Consider the following 24,222-nt stretch of genomic DNA (forward strand, 5'->3'; position numbering starts at 1 on the left):
TCTTGTCCCAGTACATTTCTTCTGCCCTGCTATCCAATGGGATTGTCATACCTACGCTTGTACCTGTGTTCCGTATCAGTGTGCAAAAGTAGGCTGACATGCATACAGCAACTGCTTCATTTCATCCTGTTGACCAGCCACTTGCCCTACCAGGTTATTTTATCAAACTGAAGCCTCTTCCCACTACTGCCTGTACATCAACTTCAAGATTACACAACCCAGTTACAACTGATACCTCCGCAGCGTCATGGTGAATGCAAGGCTTTTATACATCACAACCTTACAGTGTGCAACAGTGTGCATACACATACTGTTACACATCAATGCTTGGCAGAGAACACTTTAACTATGGTACTCAGACCTTCACTTCTTCCTGAAGAGAGGTGAGAAAAACTTTACAGTCCATCTCCATGGCACCCTGTCAATTGTTTACACTGATACACTTAAACCAGCATATGTGCTCACCCTGCATGGTGCTTGTGCAGTGACAGGCAGTTGAAGTCTTCCCTGATGCCCACGGCTGGCATCTGGGAACTAGATGCAGCCCCCCCCCCCCCCCCCCCCCTTTGCTGCTGGTATTCAGCACACAGAACTTGGTACAGAACAAGCAGAACCCAATGCAGAGCAGGCATTGACCGACGTGGATCAGGATGCCTCACTGCTGCTGCTTACGCAGTTGCAGGTGCCGTTCCTCCAGCTCCTGGTGCTGCTCCAACACCTTCGATGCCAGCTGACCTGCAACCTCTGCTGCAGTTATATACGTGCTCTACAGAGTATCATGCTGCCACCACGCCAGCATTGCACAAGGTCTTCTAGCAGCAGCAGCAGTTGCTAGTGGCACCCACACATTTTGGTACACATACATCACACGTGCATGCCACACAGTACGAAGTCATCCATTTCCCGCTTGCCCGAGTGACTGCCCTCGGCTAGACTGTGCCACATTGCAACTCTGTGTGCTGCTCAAGATGCTAAGCAAACCCACAGTAAAGCCATGCAGGACCTCTTTTTTTTTCAAGCCACAGAGCATGCCATCTCTCACTTAACACAGTGGGCCTTTCGCTGCACAGCCCAGTGCACTACCTGCTGGGCTGCCTGTTGCACCTTCTGAGCTGCCAAACGCTACCTCCTACAGGTCGCCACCCAGACTGTCTTCCACCAAGCTTGCTGTAACCCTGCCCCAAGGTCTGATTCACTCTGATGACAATTTTGCCCCACCCACCCAGGATGACTCTCACAGGACCTGCTCTCCTCTGTCAAATGCTGCAGCCACGCCATCCAGGCTGTTGGAAGCTGCCAGCTGCCCTCAACAGTCCGCCGTGAACCCCAGCTATCATCATGCCGGCTGTAAAGCACACCACAGATCTCATTCACTGCATGCCCCCTATACTCAAACAGCAACATTGCATGCTGCCACCACTGATGCTATTCACAGCCACAGACCAGTGCTAAACGCAACACCAGGTTCAGCATTTTCAACCTAATGTCCTCTGCCAGCAGGGGGGAAATGTACAGATGCTCTCTCAGGATTTGTGACCTCACAGTCTGCTCTAGTAATTAGGTGCCAGCAGTTAGGCAGGTAGACACACTCTAAAGAACTCTGACTAGAGCAGGCAAGCTAGGTGACAGGAATGTCTTTCCCACACCCCCAGGATTGGCCCCTATAACTTTCTGCCCAAGAATTCCTATTGACATGTGAAGCTCGCTTTCTTTCCTTTATGTTAATGATGTCGGTGTAGGAAGGACTTTGTAGCTTGGCCAAATGTAAGTGCTACGAGGTAAGACTCGAGCCCCACATCTTGAGCAAACTTTTCATGAGTCACTCTTGTGTTGTTCTGCTGTGACTAGAGTGGCAGGCATACAGCTTTCCAACACAGAATTAGATAATTTTTCCTGCATTTCATAGTTAATGTTGTGTAGTATATTTTTGCCCTTTCTAGCCACTTTGGAGAGTCCACTTCTCAGTTCTAATGGATCCTTAGTTATTAAATTTGAAGTGCCACAGGCCAGCATGTTAATAAATCTCTTTTTCCATACCAAATTCCTAGTTGTTTCCCAACAAGGTCAGAATAATTTTGCACTACAATTTTCTGTAGGCACTAACTGTTGGCGATAAGCAGTACCAGACAATATTTGTAAATTGTTTTTCAGGCACAAGCCACATTTTGTATTCATGTTGGATTTGGTTTGTTTCCTACAATCAACACTAGCTGCATTTGATGTGGGTGTCTGCATTACATGCAACCACATGTATCCACCATCCAGTTTGCAATTGATTGGTTGTTTACTGTTTCTGCAAGAAGATTTCATTCTCCAGTTCCAAACTGCAGAATAAGACCAAACACCGAATTTAAATTTTTTTTCAAGCATGACATATACCGAATTCTTGTATTCATGCTAATTTCTGTGAGCCTCCATTATGACTGAATAATTGTATTTCAAGTTTCATTTAATATTTTTTTGTATACTGACACTGTGCAAAGGCTCAGTTTTCATTCTTGAAGATGTGTGACCTAGATCATTCATAGCTCCTTATTTAAAGTTTCCCCAACTGTTTGGTCAACAAAGAATCAACGATTAAATGTTGGATTTTCAAGTTATGCTTGAACCTTACATATTTGATTTAATCTTATTTGATTGCTTGTAGTAGATAGTTGAGTTCACTATATTGGTTGTGCTTTTTGTCCAACTCAAGACAAAATTCTCATAATTCCATGCTTGAAGACGCATCCCTGCCTCCATTCCTACCATCACCTTGTTTGCAGTTCATCTTTATGTCTTTCCACAAGCTGTGTCTCACCCACTAGGCTACTTATCTATTCATTTAATTTTGCCTTTTACTGACTATGATTATGCATCACTTCTCAGGCGAGGACAGTCATTCACCATAATCTGCCAAAACTAAGTTAAATACTTTAGCATGACCATAGGGAGTTGAGGGAGCTGTGCAGCAGTGTTTCAGATACAGGTTAGCCCTTTCATTTTGCTGGAGACATCTTTACTCAGCTCTATCAGTCAGTGGCTCAGTCATCAGATTTCTGGTGTCAAGTTTATTCCAGAGTCAGATTAGTTTTGTCAAGAGCTGAGTTACAATCAATAACATTCCACTCAGTTCTAAACTTAGCAGGGAAATACGGACTGCAGCTCTAAGTTAGATGATATTGCACTTCATTTCCATAACACTTTCAAAATGTATACACAGCTGCAGGAGGAACTGCAGAATGCAATCTTCTCGTAGAAATAGTAAACAGCCACTCAGTTGAAAACTGGATGGAATATTAAAACCCCTTTACCATTGCTTCATTGTTTACCAAAATGTCTTCTACACAAGGAATTATAGACAACCTAAGCAAGTTACAGTGCAAACATGTAAATATTCACAGAGGTGCAATCATATCTCCTCATGAATACATAAACTTATTCAGCCTTACTGGATTACATATTGTGACAGAGGTACCTTAAAATATAGCTGGAAGGCATTAGTCAAATATAAAATTTCACCTTCATAATAAATTAAAATATGCACAACACACTTGTTGTCAATTGGTATTTTCTCACCAACATACATCTAGTGCACTGGCATCACATATGCAAAACTTGCGCTAAAGAAAGCTTCGAGCAAGAGAGGACACTAATAGTATGCACAAGGAAGGTACGTGATAGTGAATGAAATTATCATGCTAAACTTTTTTCACAGGTTAAAATTAAAATTATAACATTAAACAGCAGATAAACTTCAGCTATGTACATATTTCATATTAATAAAATGGCAACAAATAACAAGTTACCATCTAAAAATGGTCTTTACTGTAGAAACAAATTACATAAAAGGAGGTATAGTGCAAACAGAAACAACAGCAAAAGGAACCAGGGTGTGGAGGGAAAGGGATGAAAGGGGTGGGAGGAAGGGGATATGAAGGGGGGGAGGAAGAAAAGGGAGGGTTTGGAGAGAGGTGGTGGAGGGGGTGAGGTAAAAATGATAAAATATGTGAAACTCTCAAATACAACACACCTGAAAAAATTGTGAATATCAAACCTCCAGAAGTATAAAGATGTGTGTGCCACAATTACATTAGCTGGGAAAAAAACCAACAAAGCAAAAAATGAAATTGATCATAAAATGGCTCAAAAAGATGAGCAACTTGTTGCACATTATTTTGCCAACTGAAAGGAGAACCATAGTCCTGAAAGATTTCATAAATTGTTTTCAGATCAGACCCGCATTGTAAGACAAATTATAAATGCCAATACGACATAAAATGACAAGAAAATTTTAGTAACCGACTCTGACAATGACACGGAGCTCTCTCAAAGCTGTCGAAGACTGATCCCTACCTCCAGCGCTCACTGCTGGTGGTACTGTAATTTACAAGCTGCCTCTGTAAGAAGCACTCTGGGAAGAAGCCCCCCTCCAGCTCATGTCAAGTCACCTGGCAGAACTCCATGGCCTCTGATCAGCTGCCGCCTGCCGCACAGAGCATTTTTTTCTCAAGGGTTCTAGCTTGATAGAATGTTATCTGCACTGGCCACTATCTGCAGATGACTTTAGCTGTGATTCTGGACTAGCTATGGACTGTAATATTGGCCGGCTATCTTCTGTTTGTGAGAGATCAAACTTGTAAGTTTTTGTCTTTGATGTATGTTTCTACTGTGTTAGTGTAATAACCCAAATAAATTGTGCTCGTAACTACAGACTTCTACAAAAATATGTTAATTAGGGATCAATTGCTCTCAATAAGAGACTAGGAGTAACTTTGAGATTTCAAATGAGAAACAGGTCATTCAAATCCTTGAAGTTTAGATCTGTAATATTAGCAAACATAATATTAGCTAATCACGGATATATTCAGTTAACTGAAGTGAATCATCTTTTTTACATGTTATGATGGTCTGGTGAGACAAAAACTGCTAACCTCAGATGGTAAATATAATGATGCTTACATAGTATTACTGAAAGAGTGAGGAACCCTTAACTGTTTCCATTTAATGTTTTTCATATCATATCTTTTTAAACCTTGAACTATTGTGTTAAAAGGTAAGTTTCAGACATTTATATGAAGATTCGCGGGTTTCATTGCCAGTGGGCCATTCTAATAGATCTCTAACGTGTGTATCTGAGATGCATCTGTCAACACCTGAGATTACTTTCAATGACCCCACAGACAAAACTTCTAAGCCAACAAGACAACTGGGAGTAGAAGCTGGTGTCAGACGAGGAGTGAACATTTCACAGTTAATCCGTCACTCCTTAGGGGAGGGTACAGTTGAAATAAGAATGTGTAACTTTTTTGTGGCATCTGTTTCTTCTACGTGAGATGTCAGTAAATTTTCAGGGCTAAATATGCTACCAAATCATGTCAAGGCAAATTCCGGGCCCAATGGAGAGTTAACAATGGGTGTTTGATCCTGGTGATGAAATAGGTAACACGCCATTTTGTTGGGTTAATTTTTGCCTTCCAAATGTTGCACCACTGCATAATTTTGCCCAAGTGCTGCTATTAATTTATGGTAAACAAAAATAAGGTTGTGAGATTTCTGGTATACTACAGTATCATCAGTGTAGAAAGATATCACATTGCTGACCAGTTTAGAAATGTCACTAGCATAAACAGTGTACAGCAGTGTTGGCCACAGTGTGTGAAAATGCACACTAGAATGATGTGCTGCATTTGAACGGTCCAACGCATGGCCAGTCTTGGCTTTGCTTGGTCCTTCTCTGAACTACTAAGTACATTGTGACACTTTATTTATCAGTGAAATGTGACAATGTTTCTTCTGGCATTTGGACTGGCATTTTGTGGTTGCCACTTTCTTCAGTTCTGCAGAATCATGGTTTCAGTGCTTTTTATATTTTGCTATTTATTTGTGGTACAAAGGAAGTTCATAGTTCCAGTTGTTGTTTGCATAAAAAGAGGCAGTATAGCATTCTACCATCCCAACATTTAAAAATGAACGGGAATCACAGATGGGAAGAATAAGAATTATTGATATCTATTACACAGTTGGATAATCAATAGGTTCTGCAAATTTGCTACAGAGCACCATTACATCGTGCAGAATGAATTCAGAAATTTTGCTGATGAGGAAAGAGCTAAAAATTATAATGATCAACAGACAATATGTACAGCATTTATTATTCTGAACAACAAAAAGCACTTTGTGCAAAATTAGCAGGCATGCAGCATATGATGAAACTGGTGATATGACTAGTAAATCTTCCAAAGTTGCATGTATGACTACAGTGTTTGATGGAAATGAATGAAAAGTATGGAGACATTACATATCACTGCAAAGAATGTTCGTTAAATAATGGAGCATGCCTGAAATAATTTTTAGATTTAAGACCCGCTAATATTGAGTACCTTAAGCACAAAGGAGAGCAAGAACAAGAATTCAAACATACAGAATGAACTGCGCACTTCTCACTTTATGTGGACTTGACTGCACATTGTCTACAGTAAAGCATTACAAGGTGAGAAAAAAATTATTTCTAATCTGATGGGGATCCATTCAAAACAACAATCTTACTGTGGAAGGGGCAACCCTCATGAAAAACCGTTCATTTCCCTGTGCTCACTGGTGTTAAGAAAACACGAATTTTGAAGAATTTACTGTGGCACTGAAATACTCACTAAACGTTTTGAGGACATTGGCAATCTAAAATGTGTTTCTGAGCTGTTTTCAAGATCATTAGCTGTTTAAATTGAAAATTCCTCTGAAGATGTGGAGATGGAACTGATCAATGTGCAATGCATAACCTGTTTAAAAGACAAATTTTATTACAATAAAACTGTCCAGAAGTTCTAAATTGTTTTCCTCAAGAAGTGTTTCCGTGGCTCCAAAATGAGATTGCAAATATGATACAATGTTTCAATTAACATGTGTGTGTGAAAGGCCTTTCCTTTTCTTGAAATTAATTGAGACACAATAATGTGGCAGCCCAAGTGTCAAAAATATGCAAAACTGTCTGTGTTCGATCATATTCCAACAGTTTGTACCAGGTACAAATTTTATTATTGTCCACAATGCACCAAAAATTATTAGATAATTCTGAAGATGTTTTCGTTTGTGATCTACATTGTTATGAAACATGAAACCAAGCCACTTGAGAGATGTTCAGTGTTCCTTGCATGAATGCAGTGCCATCTGCATTAGGCGTGTTCACAGTTTGCACCTCTTCCTGCTCAGAGTGTGTGGGCAAGCAAGAGAACTCCACACAAGAGCATGAGCACTGAACATGTGGAGAATTCTTCACAGTCCCTGATGTACAGAAAGGGGCCTAAGACCGAATCTTTGGGTACTCCTACCTCAATCGGTCATGTCTGGCTTGATCAAATAACAGTTCTTATGAAACACTATCGTTTTGCAAGAAATGAGTCATTAATACAAATTAAGAGCTCTGGGTATTTAAGTGTATCAAGGCTGTAGATGAAGCCACTGTGCCAGATGCAGTCAAATGCCTTTTCTATATCCAGGAATACTGCTCCAGTTGATTCGCTCTTCTTGTACAGTGGAATGCTCAGGACAGAAACCAAACTGCTCTGACATAAAAATGTTGTCCTCTGTGAGGAAGTGACAGTGGGGAGTGAGAATTATTTGTTCAAAGATATTAGAAGAAAGATATGTAGTCAACTATCAAAGTGGAGGAGGTTCTGGAAGGGTGATCACGTTCACACTTTCCATGGTAAACCTTGAGCAACAGAGTAAAGGCTTGCAAATTATCGATAAAAACACGGGAATACAAAACTGTTCAGGAGAAGAATGGAATACAGCAATATAAATAACATAGGAATGAAATAAATAGGAAGTTTAGGGAAGACAAAACAAAATGGCTTCTGGAGAAGTTGGTTGGTTGGTTTGGGGGATTAAAGGGACCAGACTGCTACGGTCATCGGTCCCTTTTTCCAAATACAAAGAACACCCACAGAGAATAAAAACAAGGAACAGAATAGATCACAGATGATACAGAACAAGGGAAACTTAGACAAAGACAAGAAAAAACGAACTAAAATCACACAGAGCGTGACGGTGGTTGGCCGACCATAGAAGTAAAAAAAGGAAAAGCCAACCACTTAGAACCACATTAAAAAATCAGTTTAAAATCATAGGCCAAAGGCCAGAATCAACAGAAAACAATAAAATAAAACAGAAACACTCAGATTAAATGATAAAATCCCCCTGCCCGAATAAAACGTAAAACTAAGTCAGCCATAGCGGAGTCGTCTGTTAAAAGGGCAGGGAGCATATCAGGCAGCGCAAATGTCTGCCTGACCACAGCTTAAAGGGGGCAGGCCATCAAAATGTGGGCCACTGTCAAAGCCGCCCCACAGCGACATAGAGGAGGGTCCTCCCGGCACAGTAAATAACTGTGTGTCAGCCAGGAGTGGCCAATGCGGAGCCGGCAAAGAACTACTGAGTCCCTGCGAGTGGCTCGCAGGGGTGACCGCCACACAACTGTCGTCTCCTTGACAGCACGGAGTTTATTGCGCGTTGTCAGTGCGCGCCATTCATCGTCCCATAGCGCCAAAATTTTGCGGCGGAAGGCTGCCCGCAAATCAGTCTCTGGGAGGCCAACGTCCAGAGATGGCTTACTGGTGGCCTCTTTCGCCAGGCGGTCAACATGTTCATTACCCGGGGTACCGACATGACCGGGGGTCCACACAAAGACCACAGAGCGGCCGCAACAGGCAAGAGTATGCAGAGACTCTTGGATAGCCATCACCAGACGAGAACGAGGGAAACACTGGTCGAGAGCTCGTAAACTGCTCAGGGAATCGCTACAGATAACGAAGGACTCACCTGAGCAGGAGCGGATATACTCTAGGGCACGAAAGATGGCGACCAGCTCAGCAGTGTAAACGCTGCAGCCATCCTGCAAGGAATGTTGTTCAGAATGGTCCCGTAGAGTTAGCGCATACCCGACACGATCAGCAACCATCGAACCGTCAGTGTAAACAATTCCAGAGCCCTGATACGTGGCCAGGATGGAATAAAAGTGGCGGCGGAAGGCCTCTGGAGGGACTGAGTCCTTCGGGCCCTGTGCCAAGTCGAGCCGAAGGCAAGGGCGACGAACACACCATGGGGGTGTATGCAAAGTAGCCCGGAAAGGAGGTGGAACAGTGAAAACCTGAAGCCCAGAGAGAAGCTCTTTGACGCGGACCGCGATTGTACAACCAGACCGGGGCCGACGTTCTGGCAGATGGACGACCGATCGCGGGAACAGGAGACGATAGTTTGGATGCCCGGGCAAGCTTAGAACATGGGCAGCATAAGCGGCAAGCAAACGTTGGCATCGTAACCACAGTGGAGGTACACCTGCCTCCACTAGTACGCTGTCCACAGGGCTGGTGCGGAAAGCACCAGTAGCAAGGCGTATCCCGCTGTGGAGAATTGGGTCCAGCACCCGTAACACAGATGGGGATGCTGAGCCATAAGCCAGGCTCCCATAATCCAGACGGGACTGGATTAACGCCTGGTAGAGCCGCAACAGGGTGGAGCGGTCGGCGCCCCAGCGGGTGTGGCTCAAGCATCTCAGAGCGTTTAGATGCTGCCAACACGTCTGTTTAAGCTGCCGGATATGAGGCAGCCAAGTCAACCGGGCATCGAAAACCACCCCCAAAAACCTGTGGGTCTCCACCACAGCAAGAAGTTCGTTGTCAAGAGAAAGCCGCGGCTCAGGATGGACCGTTCGGCGCCGGCAGAAATGCATAACGCGGGTCTTGGCAGCCGAAAACTGAAAACCATGCGCTGCAGCCCAAGACTGCCCCTTGCGGATTGCGCCCTGTAGCTGACGTGCAGCAGCTGCAATGCCAATAGAGCTGTAGTAAAGGCAGAAGTTGTCAGCATACAGGGAAGCGGAGACAGAATTTCCCACGGCCACAGCGAGGCCGTTAATGGCTATTAAAAACAGGCAGACACTTAAAACAGAACCCTGTGGCACGCCGTTCTCCTGGACGTGGGAGGAACTATATGAGGCTGGGCTTGCACGCGGAAGGTACGATACAACAGGAAATTGCGGATAAAGATTGGCAGAGGGCCCCGTAGACCCCATCCATGAAGCGTAGAAAGGATGTGATGACGCCATGTCGTATCGTACGCCTTCCACATGTCAAAAAAGACAGCGACCAGGTGCTGACGGCGGGCAAAGGCAGTACGGATGGCCGACTCTAGGCTCACCAGATTGTCGGCGGCGGAGCGGCCTTTACGGAACCCACCCTGAGACGGAGCCAGAAGGCCCCGAGACTCCAGTACCCAATGCAAGCGCCGGCTCACCATCCGTTCGAGAAGCTTGCAAAGAACGTTGGTGAGGCTAATGGGGCGGTAGCTGTCCACCTCCAAAGGGCTCTTGCCCGGTTTTAAAACGGGGATGACAATGCTCTCCCGCCATTGCGACGGAAACTCACCCTTGACCCAGAGACGGTTGTACAGGTCGAGGAGGCGTCGCTTGCAGTCCACTGAAAGGTGTTTCAACATCTGACAGCGGATGCTATCTGGCCCGGGAGCGGTATGAGAGCAAGCGGCAAGGGCACTGTGAAATTCCCACTCACTGAATGGAGCGTTGTAGGATTCAGAAGTGTGGGCGCGAAAAGAAAGGCTCCGACATTCCATCCGCTCTTTAATGGAGCGGAAGGCCTGGGGGTAATTCGCAGAAGCGGAACTCATAGCAAAATGCTCTGCTAAGTGGTTTGCAATGACGTCGGAGTCAGTACAAACTGCTCCATTCAGTGAGAGCGCAGGGACGCTGACAGGTGTCCGATAGCCGTAGACGCGTCGAATCTTGGCCCAGACCTGCGATGGAGTGACATGGAGGCCAATGGTGGACACATACCGCTCCCAGCACTCCTGCTTGCTTTGGCGGATAAGGCGGCGGGCCCGCGCACGCAGCCGTTTGAAGGTGATCAGGTGTTCAATGCAGGGATGTCGCTTGTGACGCTGTAGCGCCCGCCGGCGATCTTTAATCGCTGCAGCGATCTCAGGCGACCACCAAGGCACAGTCCGCTGCCGAGGGGACCCAGAGGAGCGGGGAATGGCAGATTCGGCGGCAGTAACAATGCCGGTGGTGACCGATTGAACCACCGCATCAATGTCATCATTAGAGAGAGGCTCAAGAGCGGCAGTGGAGGAGAACAAGTCCCAGTCAGCCTTATTCATAGCCCATCTGCTAGGGCGCCCAGAAGAGTGACGCTGTGGTAGTGACAGAAAGATCGGAAAGTGGTCACTACCACACAGGTCGTCATGCACACTCCATTGGACAGACGGTAAGAGGCTAGGGCTACAGATTGAAAGGTCAATGGCGGAGTAGGTGCCATGCGCCACACTGAAGTGTGTGTAGGCACCATCATTTAACAGCGAGAGATCGAGCTGCGACAATAAATGCTCAACGATGGCGCCTCGACCTGTTGCCACTGACCCACCCCACAGAAGGTTATGGGCGTTGAAGTCGCCCAATAGCAAGAAAGGAGGTGGCAATTGGGCTACCAGTGCAGCCAGGACATGCTGCGAGACATCACCATCCGGTGGAAGGTAAAGACTGCAGACGGTAACAGCCTGTGGCGTCCACACCCGTACAGCGACAGCCTCTAAAGGTGTCTGGAGAGGGACAGACTCGCTGTGCAGAGTGTGAAGGACATATATGCAGACGCCACCAGACACCCTTTCATAAGCTGCTCGGTTCTTATAATAACCCCGATAGCCACGGAGGGCGGGGGTTCGCATTGCTGGAAACCAAGTTTCCTGGAGAGCAATGCAGAAGAAAGGGTGAAGGCTGGTAAGTTGGCGGAGCTCAGCTAGATGGTGGAAGAAACCGCTGCAGTTCCACTGGAGGATGGTATTGTCCATTGCGGAGAAAGGTGTGACGGGACTGGGAAGGCAGATTACGCCGCTGGGTCACCTGCCGCATCCGATGGAGCACCCGTGCAAGTGCCATCCATTGCGTCTGAGGGATCAGCGAGATCGAGGTCCTCAGCGGACGCAAGGATCTCCACCTCATCTTCAGATGCAGAGCTTTTAGGTAGCGGTGGAGTAGGTGCCACCGCAGGTGTCTTGGACTTACGGGTCTTCAAAGCCGTTTTCTCTCGCTGTTCCTTTGGTTGCCGTTGGTGAGAGGGCTTATTGGAGTCAGTCTCTGGGGCCGAAGAGGATCGCGAAGCCCGTCGACCAGCGACCTGCGGCTTCTTCAGCCACTGGCTGGTGTCTGCTGTGCCACTGGTAGGAACCTGGGAAGGGAGTGACCCAAGGGATCCCTTCCGAGCAAGAGAAGCCGAAAAAGACTTACGCTTCTCCAGCTTAGAAGTGGGGACTGGGTCCCCGATGGTTTAGTGGGTGCTGCTCCCGAGGTAGAGGATGTGGGAGCAACAGCGAGAGAAGGGGCCCCCATTGTCAAGGGGGCAGGGGAGGTCCTCTGATTCTGAGAGCTGACTGTATAACTTGCAGCTGAAGGAGCTGGAGCAGGAGTGACAGTGGAGGCATAAGATGACATCATGCGCACGGGATGTAGCCGTTCAAATTTCCGCTTAGCCTCAGTGTAAGTCAGTCGGTCCAGGGCCTTATATTCCATGATTTTGCGTTCTTTCTGTAAGACACTGCAGTCCGGCGAGCAAGGGGAATGAGGCTCTCCACAGTTGACACAGACGGGAGGCGGAGCACATGGAGTATCGGGATGAGATGGGCGTCCACAATCTCGACATGTGAGGCTAGAAGTACAGCGAGAGGACATGTGACCGAACTTCCAGCACTTAAAGCACCGCATCGGGGGAGGGATATAGGGTTTGACGTCACACCGGTAGACCATCACCTTGACCTTCTCTGGTAAGATATCACCTTCGAAGGCCAAGATAAAGGCACCGGTAGCTACCTGATTCTCCCTCGGACCCCGATGAACACGCCGGATGAAATGTACACCTCGTCGCTCTAAGTTGGTGTGCAGCTCGTCATCGGACTGTAAAAGGAGATCGTGGTGAAAAATAATTCCCTGGACCATATTTAAGCTTTTATGGGGGGTGATAGTAACAGAAACATCCCCCAACTTCGTACAAGCGAGCAAGGCTCGAGACTGGGCAGAGGATGCTGTTTTTATTAAGACTGACCCTGACCGCATCTTGGACAAGCCCTCCACCTCCCCGAACTTGTCCTCTAAATGTTCGACAAAGAACTGAGGCTTCACAGACACAAACGATTCCCCGTCAGCTCTGGTACAGACGAGATACCGGGGCGAATACCTGTCGCTCTCATTCATAGCCTTTCGTTCCTCCCATGGTGTGGCGAGGGAGGGGAACGATTTGGGGTCATAAACGTTACCTTTAAAATGGGCCCTCGAACGCTTAGAGACTGCTGGTGGCTGGCCACCAGCAAGAGAAGATGTGCCACGCTTCATTGCGTGTCATCCACCCTGATGCCACCTACTCCGACCAAAGGCCCTCCCCACGGGCGCCACCCAGCCACAGCAAAGGCCACCTGGCAGGATGGCCATTGCCGGGAGTCCCGATGCCCCAGGGAGATGGGCATCTACTCCTTGGCATACGTGGGGAGTTAACGGCGCAGGCATCAGTAGAGCGATCCCTGTGTTGTCAGGGGGCTACAACCAAGAGGGTACATGGCGGCCCCACCACATCGGACTGGCTACCGTGCTGGATGTTAGGTGACATGTGGTCCATGGTCGCCGTCAGTGCAGAAAGTGGCCCTGCACATCGCTTGGCAGAAAGTGCACGCAGGAGCGTATCCATGCCCATGAGATGGAGAGCGGGCAGGACTGCAACGCAATGACGAAAAAGCTGGCGAAAGTTCTCAACGCAAGATGGACACAATGCACCAAGTAAGGCGCCCTTCCCCAATCGGCTCGCTCTTCGGAAAAATTTTGAGATATGGAGGTCAAACCCGACAGGGGACCATCACATAAGGCTGAAACGTTGGAGACTCCTTTTAGTCGCCTCTTACGACAGGCAGGAATACCGCGGGCCGATTCTTACCCCCGAACCCGCAGGGGGGTTCTGGAGAAGTGTTGTTCATGAAATTCAGGGAATGTGTAAAGATAGCGTGGAAAAAGTGATAGAAAGACTGATCCATCAGACACACACACACACACACACACACACACACACACACACACACACACACACACGCATGCACGCACGCAAAGCATGGGCATAAATGACGGCCCTTTTTCATCTACAACAAACTTACCAATTCATCTAACGTGGAAAATTAATACCATATTATCATATAAACTAAATGTTTTCCATGTAGAACAGTGGAGGACCTCATAGACACACAATAACCACAATGGAACGATGAGTTCCAGTCTGAGTTTATGGAACATAATAATAAGTAAACCTCATTTACCAAATTTCACTAACTGTCAATTCATAATATAGTTTACATAGTGCTTATCATGTCATCTCACTTAATAACTGCTATTATCACATGTAGAAGCAATGTAGTTCACCAACCTACATTATTATGCATTTTTATTATGTCAACAATGTACACAAAATGACTACTGTATTGTAAACTAACTAGGTTTACCACTGTCCTATATCATATGTACAAACAATGTACAACACTGATTCTTGGACCAATAAATAAATAAACAGAATCTCTTAAGAAAGACGAGAGGAAAGTAGTGGGGTGGGGAGGGAAGGGGGGGGGGGGGGGGGCAAAGACTAAAATGCAAGAACACCTAGAGTCAAACTATGACATTCCCTACAGAAAATATGACACTGTAATTCAGCTACAGGGATCACCAACAAATATTTTCCTGATCAGTTACTACCCAGTGTATCTTCAGAAAATTACAGTGTATTCTAATTTGCCCAAGTTTTGCGTCTTCTTGGTATTGGTCACGAATGCTGACAGGGTAGTTTTCACACAATATTTCCTCTTCATGGTAACCTCAAAATAGCATGTTTCATTTCGTTTGTGTCAGTGCTGTACAGGACTTCAAGTCTCATCATTATTTCTGCCAGCTAATGTTTGCACTCATAAGCGCAAACAAATATAATGAAATGAATGCACTATGAGAAACCAACAGCACCTCAAAATGCAACATACAAATACTTATTTACCAGTTTATTATTTTTACTAGTTTAACAACTTTACCTTTATGGCAGAGAGTTTTCTCTGAATACGTTCCTGGATTTTTAACACCCAGTACTCATTGCTAAGAATATCAAACAGGATTCTACCAATCAGTGCATTGATCCACATCACACTTCCTGAGACTTGGGATTCTTTTTCACTTTCTTTAAAAGTATCCTGTTCTGTTTCAGCTTCAGGTACCTCATCATGTGTTAGCTGTGATTCTTGGTGCTGTAAGTAGAAGCAAAATCTAATCAAAAATTAAAACATACTTATAAAATTGTTCACATGATATTAAGTAAAGTAAAAGTATAAATGCTAATTTCTGGGTTTGGATACACTAATCTTTACTTTTTTATTTATCTTATATGGTTTTCAACTGCAGAAAATATTTAATTTGTTGTCACAGTCTATGAACAACTTCTTATCACATTCTACATACACACTATTATATTGAAGAATTCTTTGAAGACAGTTTTGCAGTTTAAATAAAGAAATTATGCATTTGCTGTTGTAGACTGGAAACCACAGTATGTATCTGTGTAGCAATTTCTCAGAAATGTGTATGAAATAATGTAAAAATCTTCACATGTCTCCAGTACATCGTATCAACGATGATTTGAAAGTGTATGTTATAAGATGAATAAATCTATCTACAGTATCTATCTAAATCTACCAACATGCCTTTTTCTATCCCTTTGGTTCCCATTTGTCAACAGCTCTCTCTCTCTCTCTCTCTCTCTCTCTCTCTCTCTCTCTCTGTGTGTGTCCATTCTAACTACCAATATTTTCTTTTGTGTCAAATTGAATTGTTTAAAATTTAATGAATTCAGAAAAAACCTTAATTGGTCAATACAGCAATTTATTATTTTTATTGATTACTAATTTTGGCTTAAGATGTTAGCAATCTTCAGATCTGTAATTTGACAGAAAATTGCATATAAGGAAAACCGGTATGGTACAAACTCCCAGTACAATAGTTCCATAATATAAATACATACCACAGGGTCCTTTCTTTTCTTATGTGCAATCTCAAAACCTGTAGGGCCCCATCATTAATTTTGTGCAAGCTGCATAACTCAATATTATTAAACAGCTCAATGAAACAACAACATAAAATCACCTAAAAACATAAATCATGAACAAGTATTATGATGCAGTGCATCAATATATCAAAAGGAAAGTTGAGACTACATGATTTTTACCTAAGACTAAGTGATTGTCACAATCACTGTGTAACAACATTATATCAAATGATATCCAGATCTGCAGAGTGAGGTCACAATTCACACACTACATTACTGTAAACATATCGTATCACCAGAAAACAAAAGGAAATTTCACCCGGGTATACGCGGAAGCCATACCCACTGTGCGATACTTAGATTCCACATGCAAAATATGAACAACACAGTTTGTAAAAATGAGTTATCCATGACACATAGCATGCAGATCAACAAGGAAAATACCTGCATCATAGCAGCAAAGATACCAAAGGATGTTATGCATTAGGGCTTACAAGATTCCATGTTGTTGGCTTATAATGGCTAGACGAGAGCTGTGTAAGCCTGTTGTAAGCTTAGGAGGTATACTGATTATTAAATATGAATAAATTTCATAAGGTTTACCAGAATTGTATCTGCAAAATGTTCATCATTAGACACTGGTGCTAAGAATGCTGATATAAAAACCACAACACATTTCTGAACTGCTTGTGGTACTTTCTTACTATGGGACAAGTTACTAAGGGAGTTCATGTTAATTTTACACTTTCATACAATTTCATATTTTTTTTATATTTGAATACTTTTGGTTATGTATACTCTGTTAAGTAGTATCATAGATAACACAAATGTTATTACTGGCACTTTCAAATGTATTTGTTGGTCACTGTGAGGCATTTAAGAAACTAGATGTTTAACTGTACAAAGCTTTCATATAATTCTTGTTATGGAAATAATTTTTATTCTCATTGCTACAATTCGTAAATTGTTCGGTAGTTTTTCTTCTTTAACGATTATTCTACCAGTATCGGCATCTGGTGGAATGTTGCTTGCTTGTAAACCCTTTGGTGTCCTGTCTGCCATGATACAGGCATTTTCCTTGTTACGTGTCATGGGTAATTGATTTTACAAACTGTGTTGTTCAAGATTCATATGTAGGATCTGTGTACCAAAATATTTGATGGTGGATATGGCTACCTCATACAGCAGGGTGAAAATTATGCATTGCCTTCTGGTTTTACATCTCCTGTGTGATGTACTGTGTTAATTGTGATCTCACTCTGTACATGTGGAATTATTTGATATAATGTTTTATGTAGTGGATTTATGAGATCTCTTAGTCTCGGGGAAGAATTATGTAGAGGCTCAGCTTTTCTTTTGATATGGTGAGGCATTACTTTTTAAGCGATTTTACATTAGTGTTTCATCAAGCTTATAATAAGATTTGTTTAAGCAGCTTGCACACAATTTATAACAATCTTTCCTACTGGCTGGTGACTACACGGGGCGGGGATTCGATAATCAACCTGTTTAATGGAACAAAATTCTAACAAACACCACCACCATCCTCCACAGTGGCATTGTGACAAGGTTTGACAGCCCATTCATATATGGTAAATAGTTGTATTTAATTAAGCCACATTTTACGGTGATGTTAACCATCAAGAGGAGTCACAACAGGTAGTCATCTAGTGGAACTGAAGTGATATTCAGGGTCCTCCAAATAAGTGTTATGGATTCCCTGCTGTTCGTAATCTCTATTAACAATTTGAGACAACAATGTGAGCAACTTTCTTAGTTGGTTTGCAGATTATCTGTCATTTACTGTCTAGTGAAATCATTAAAAGATCAAAATCAATTGCAAAATGATTTAGATGTCTGTATGGCACAAAAAGTGGCAACTGACCAAAAAACAAAAAGTGTAAGGTCCTGAACATGAGTACTAAAAAGATCACATTAAATTGCACTCAAAGACAAATTGCATAAATTTGAAGATTGTTGATTCAACTAAATACCTTGGGATTATGACCGAACAACTTAAATCGTAACTACTATCACACAGAAAATAATGTTGGGAACGTGAACTAAAGACTGTGTTTTATTGGCAGAACACTTAGAACACACAACATCAATACTAGAGAGACTGCCTACAATACACTTGTCTGTCTTCTTCTGGAGTACTGCTGTGCTGCAGGATCCTCGGCAGATAGGATCGACAGAGGACATTGAAAAAGGTGAAAGAAGATAAGCTTGTTTCATATCATGAAGTAGGGGAGAGAGTGTCATGGATATGAACTGTGATTTGGGCTAACATTCATTTAAAAAAGAGAGAGAGAGAGAGGCATTTTTCATTGTGGCTAGTTCTTTTCATGAAATTTCAATCATCAATATCCCCCCTCCTCCAATAATAATAATAATAATAACTGGAACATACCCACACAAAATCACACATTTGCTATACATGGATGATCTAAAACTACTGGCAGCAACAAATCAACAACTCAACCAATTACTAAAGATAACAGAAGTATTCAGCAATGATATAAATATGGCTTTTGGAACAGACAAATGTAAGAAAAATAGCATAGTCAAGGGAAAACATACTAAACAAGAAGATTACATATTGGATAACCAACCACAGCGACTGCATAGAAGCGATGGAAAAAACAGATGCCTATAAATATCTAGGATACAGACAAAAAATAGGAATAGATAATACAAATATTAAAGAAGAACTAAAAGAAAAATATAGACAAAGACTAACAAAAATACTGAAAACAGAATTTACAGCAAGAAACAAGACAAAAGCTATAAATACTTATGCTATACCAATATTGACCTGCTCATTTGGAGTAGTGAAATGGAGTAACACAGACCTAGAAGCTCTCAATACACTTACACGATCACACTGCCACAAATATAGAATACATCACATACATTCAGCAACAGAAAGAGTCACATTAAGCAGAAAGGAAGGAGGAAGGGGATTTATCGATATAAAAAATCTACATTATGGACAGGTAGACAATTTAAGAAAATTCTTTCTAGAACGAGCAGAAACTAGCAAAATACACAAAGCAATCACTCATATAAATACATCGGCTACACCACTACAATTTCATAACCACTTCTACAACCCTTTAGATCACATAACATCAACAGATACAAAGAAAGTAAATTGGAAAAAGAAAACACTACATGGCAAGCACCCGTATCATCTAAGACAGCCACACATCGATAAAGACGCATCCAACACATGGCTAAGAAAAGGCAATATATACAGTGACACGGAAGGATTCATGATTGCAATACAGGATCAAACAATAAACACCAGATATTACAGCAAGCATATTATTAAAGATCCCAATACCACAACAGATAAATGCAGACTTTGCAAACAACAAATAGAAACAGTAGATCACATCACAAGCGGATGTACAATACTAGCAAATACAGAATACCCCAACAGACATGACAATGTAGCAAAAATAATATATCAACAGCTTGCCTTACAACATAAACTTATAAAACAACACGTTCCCGCATACAAGTATGCACCACAAAATGTACTGGAGAATGATGAATACAAATTATACTGGAACAGAACCATTATAACAGATAAAACAACACCACATAACAAACCTGACTTCATACTCACCAATAAAAAGAAGAAATTAACACAACTAATCGAAATATCCATACCCAATACAACAAATATACAGAAGAAAACAGGAGAAAAAATTGAAAAATACATCAAACTGGCTGAGAAAGTCAAGGACATGTGGCATCAGGATAAAGTTGACATTATACCAATTATACTATCAACTACAGGAGTCATACCACACAATATCCACCAGTACATCAATGCAATACAGCTACATCCAAACTTATATATACAACTACAGAAATCCGTAATTATTGATACATGTTCAATTACCCGAAAGTTCCTAAATGCAATATAACATATACCGTACAGTTAAAAGGAAGTCACGCTTGATCAAGGTCCGCGTCACTTTCAATTTTTGACCAGACATAACGTCTGAGAAAAGAAAGAAGATAATAATAATACCCGTGGAGGCCCGGGAAAAGAATAGGCCTCCGGTATGTTCTGCCAGTTGTAAAAGGCGACGAAAAGAACAAACCACTAATAGGGCTAACCCCCCTTTTAGTGTGATTAGTTGGTTCAGGACATAACTAATGAAGCCTCGGACAAGCCCTGTCATGGTCGTGGATGACGCTTGAACCCTATGCCCGTCCACAATGGTAACGACACTGCTAGCCACATGGAAAATGATTTAAATCCAAATAGAGGTGTTTTGCAGGATATGCTTCCTGCAACCACTCTAGAAGGAAAACAAAGACAGAGGATGAGATGGTCAGATGAAGTTAACCGACACCTCATGTTCTGTAATTACCAAGCAACAAACTTAGGAACAAACACAACTGGATACAGATCACAAGTATACACAACATTTATTACCAGATACCCAGAATTAAAATTTTTAACAGAACGACGACTAGCTGATCAGATCCATGTAATAATCAAAAATAACAGGATACCCCAGTCAGAATTAGAAAACATCAAACAACAAGTACAACAAATACTAGAACAAAATAATGTGCAATCAGAAGAAGAAGAAAATACAGTAATGGACTCAAACATCTCAGAGCAAACAAACAAAGAACAACACTCATCAATTAAACAATCAGAGGAAAACGAAATCTTAAGACAGCCACCAGAACAAGCACAAATAGAACATGAGGTGACACACATGTTAGATTTAGAAGAAAAATTTCAGATGACATATATAGAATACAAAGACACAAATACAGACATTAGACCATTCTTGCATAGCCCACCAAATAACCCACAAGTCGAAACAACAATAACAACTATCAACAAAATCATACACAACAAAATAAATGAAAGTACAACTATGGAAGATTTACAACTACTGATTTATATAGGAGCACTCACTACACTAAATATACACACTAGGCAGAGATCAGAACCAACCAACACACAGAAGAAACCCACAAAACCAGCATGGCAACACAGGCTACAGATCAGAATAGAAAAACTGAGAAAAGACATTGGACAGATAACACAATTTATAAGAAATGAAATATCAGACACAAAACGGAAAAGGTTAGGTAAAATCTCACAACAAGAAGCGATAGAGCAGTTAGATGAAAAGAAGCAGAAATTACAAGCATTGGCCAAACAACTTACAAGATACAAAAAAAGTGAAAATAGAAGGAAACAAAACCAAACATTCAACACAAACCAAAAGAAATTTTACCAAACAATAGATAACACACACATTAAAATAGACAATCCACCAAACATAACAGACATGGAACACATATGGAGCAACATATGGTCAAACCCGGTACAGCATAACAGGCATGCACGGTGGATACAAACAGAAACAGACACATACAAGATGATACCACAAATGCCTGAAGTGATAATTTTGCAACATGAAGTCACCCAAGCAATTAATTCTACTCACAATTGGAAAGCCCCTGGAAAAGATAAAATAGCAAATTTCTGGCTAAAGACGTTCACCTCAACACATTCACGTCTAACTAAATTATTTAACAGTTACATTGCAGACCCATACACATTTCCTGATACACTTACACATGGAATAACTTATCTGAAACCTAAAGATCAAGCAGACACAGCAAACCCAGCTAAATATCGCCCCATAACATGCCTACCAACAATATACAAAATATTAACTTCAGTCATTACACAGAAATTAATGACACATACAACACAGAACAAAATTATAAATGAAGAACAAAAAGCCTGTTGCAAAAGAGCACGAGGATCTAAAGAGCAACTGAAAATAGATGCAGAGGTGACATACCAAGCTAAAGCTAAACAAAGGTCGCTACACTACACATACATTGATTACCAAAAAGCTTTTGATAGTGTACCCCACTCATGGTTACTACAAATATTGGAAATATACAAAGTAGATCCTAAATTGATACAGTTCCTAAACATAGTAATGAAAAATTGGAAAACCACAATTAATATCCAAACAAATTCAAATAATATCACATCACAGCCAATACAGATTAAGTGTGGAATATACCAAGGAGACTCATTAAGTCCTTTCTGGTTCTGCCTTGCTCTGAACCCACTATCCAACATGCTAAATAATACAAATTATGGATACAATATTACTGGAACATACCAACATAAAAATCACACATTTGCTATAAATGGATGATCTAAAACTACTGGCAGCAACAAATCAACAACTCAACAAATTACTAAAGATAACAGAAGTATTCAGCAATAATATAAATATGGCTTTTGGAACAAACAAATGTAAGAAAAATAGCATAGTCAAGGGAAAACACACTAAACAAGAAGATTACATATTGGATAACCAACCACAGCGACTGCATAGAAGCGATGGAAAAAACAGATGCCTATAAATATCTAGGATACAGACAAAAAATAGGAATAGATAATACAAATATTAAAGAAGAACTAAAAGAAAAATATAGACAAAGACTAACAAAAATACTGAAAACAGAATTTACAGCAAGAAACAAGACAAAAGCTATAAATACTTTTTCTATACCAATATTGACCTGCTCATTTGGCGTAGTGAAATGGAGTAACACAGACCTAGAAGCTCTCAATACACTTACACGATCACAATGCCACAAATATAGAATACATCACATACATTCAGCAACAGAAAGATTCACGTTAAGCAGAAAGGAAGGAGGAAGGGGATTTATCGACATAAAAAACCTACATTATGGACAGGTAGACAATTTAAGAAAATTCTTTCTAGAACGAGCAGAAACTAGCAAAATACACAAAGCAATCACTCATATAAATACATCAGCTACACCACTACAATTTCATAACCACTTCTACAACCCTTTAGATCACATAACATCAACAGATACAAAGAAAGTAAATTGGAAAAAGAAAACACTACATGGCAAGCACCCATATCATCTAACACAGCCACACATAGATCAAGACGCATCCAACACATGGCTAAGAAAAGGCAATATATACAGTGACACGGAAGGATTCATGATTGCAATACAGGATCAAACAATAAACACCAGATATTACAGCAAGCATATTATTAAAGATCCCAATACCACAACAGATAAATGCAGACTTTGCAAACAACAAATAGAAACAGTAGATCACATCACAAGTGGATGTGCAATACTAGCAAATACAGAATACCCCAGAAGACATGACAATGTAGCAAAAATGATACATCAACAACTTGCCATACAACATAAACTAATAAAACAACACGTTCCCACATACAAGTATGCACCACAAAATGTATTGGAGAATGATGAATACAAATTATACTGGAACAGAACCATTATAACAGATAAAACAACACCACATAACAAACCTGACTTCATACTCACCAATAAAAAGAAGAAATTAACACAACTAATCGAAATATCCATACCCAATACAACAAATATACAGAAGAAAACAGGAGAAAAAATTGAAAAATACATCCAACTGGCTGAGGAAGTCAAGGACATGTGGCATCAGGATAAAGTTGACATTATACCAATTATACTATCAACTACAGGAGTCATACCACACAATATCCACCAGTACATCAACGCAATACAGCTACATCCAAACGTATATATACAAGTACAGAAATCTGTAATTATTGATACTTGTTCAATTACCCGAAAGTTCCTAAATGCAATGTAACATATACCGTAAAGTTAAAAGGAAGTCACGCTTGATCAAGATCCACGTCACTTTCCATTTTTAACCAGACATAATGTCTGAGAAAGAAAAGAAGTAATAATAATAATTATTATTAATAATAGAAATAATAATAATAATAATAACAATAATAATAGAAATAATAATAATAATAATAATAATAATAATAATAATTATTATTATTATTATTATTATTATTATTATTTCTTTCTTTTCTCAGACGTTATGTCACAAATGACGTATTGCACAATACAGATGACCCAGGTGGGTTCCCAACTTTCGACTGCAAATCAGAAGTAGAGACCTTTGGGAGTCTGTCAGAGGCTTACAGCAAGATCTGCCAAAAAAGAAGGTGGTGCATTTTTGAGTCATATCATCGCCTGTAAA

At 41.6% G+C, this 24,222-nt stretch overlaps 1 protein-coding gene across 5 annotated transcripts in view; it reads right to left on the reverse strand.

Moving 5' to 3' along the window:
- The window catches only part of LOC126194848 (testis-expressed protein 2), a 407,145-nt gene that overhangs the window by 108,649 nt on the left and 274,274 nt on the right, over window positions 1-24,222 (reverse strand). For all 5 annotated transcript variants that reach the window (XM_049933193.1, XM_049933191.1, XM_049933190.1 and 2 more), the window contains exon 9: window positions 15,094-15,303. In XM_049933193.1, the coding sequence (XP_049789150.1) occupies window positions 15,094-15,303 (210 nt within the window). The remainder of the gene's footprint in view (window positions 1-15,093; window positions 15,304-24,222) is intronic.

The sequence above is a fragment of the Schistocerca nitens genome, chromosome 7 (assembly GCF_023898315.1).
Source record: "Schistocerca nitens isolate TAMUIC-IGC-003100 chromosome 7, iqSchNite1.1, whole genome shotgun sequence".
Classification (NCBI taxonomy): Eukaryota; Metazoa; Arthropoda; class Insecta; order Orthoptera; family Acrididae; genus Schistocerca; species Schistocerca nitens.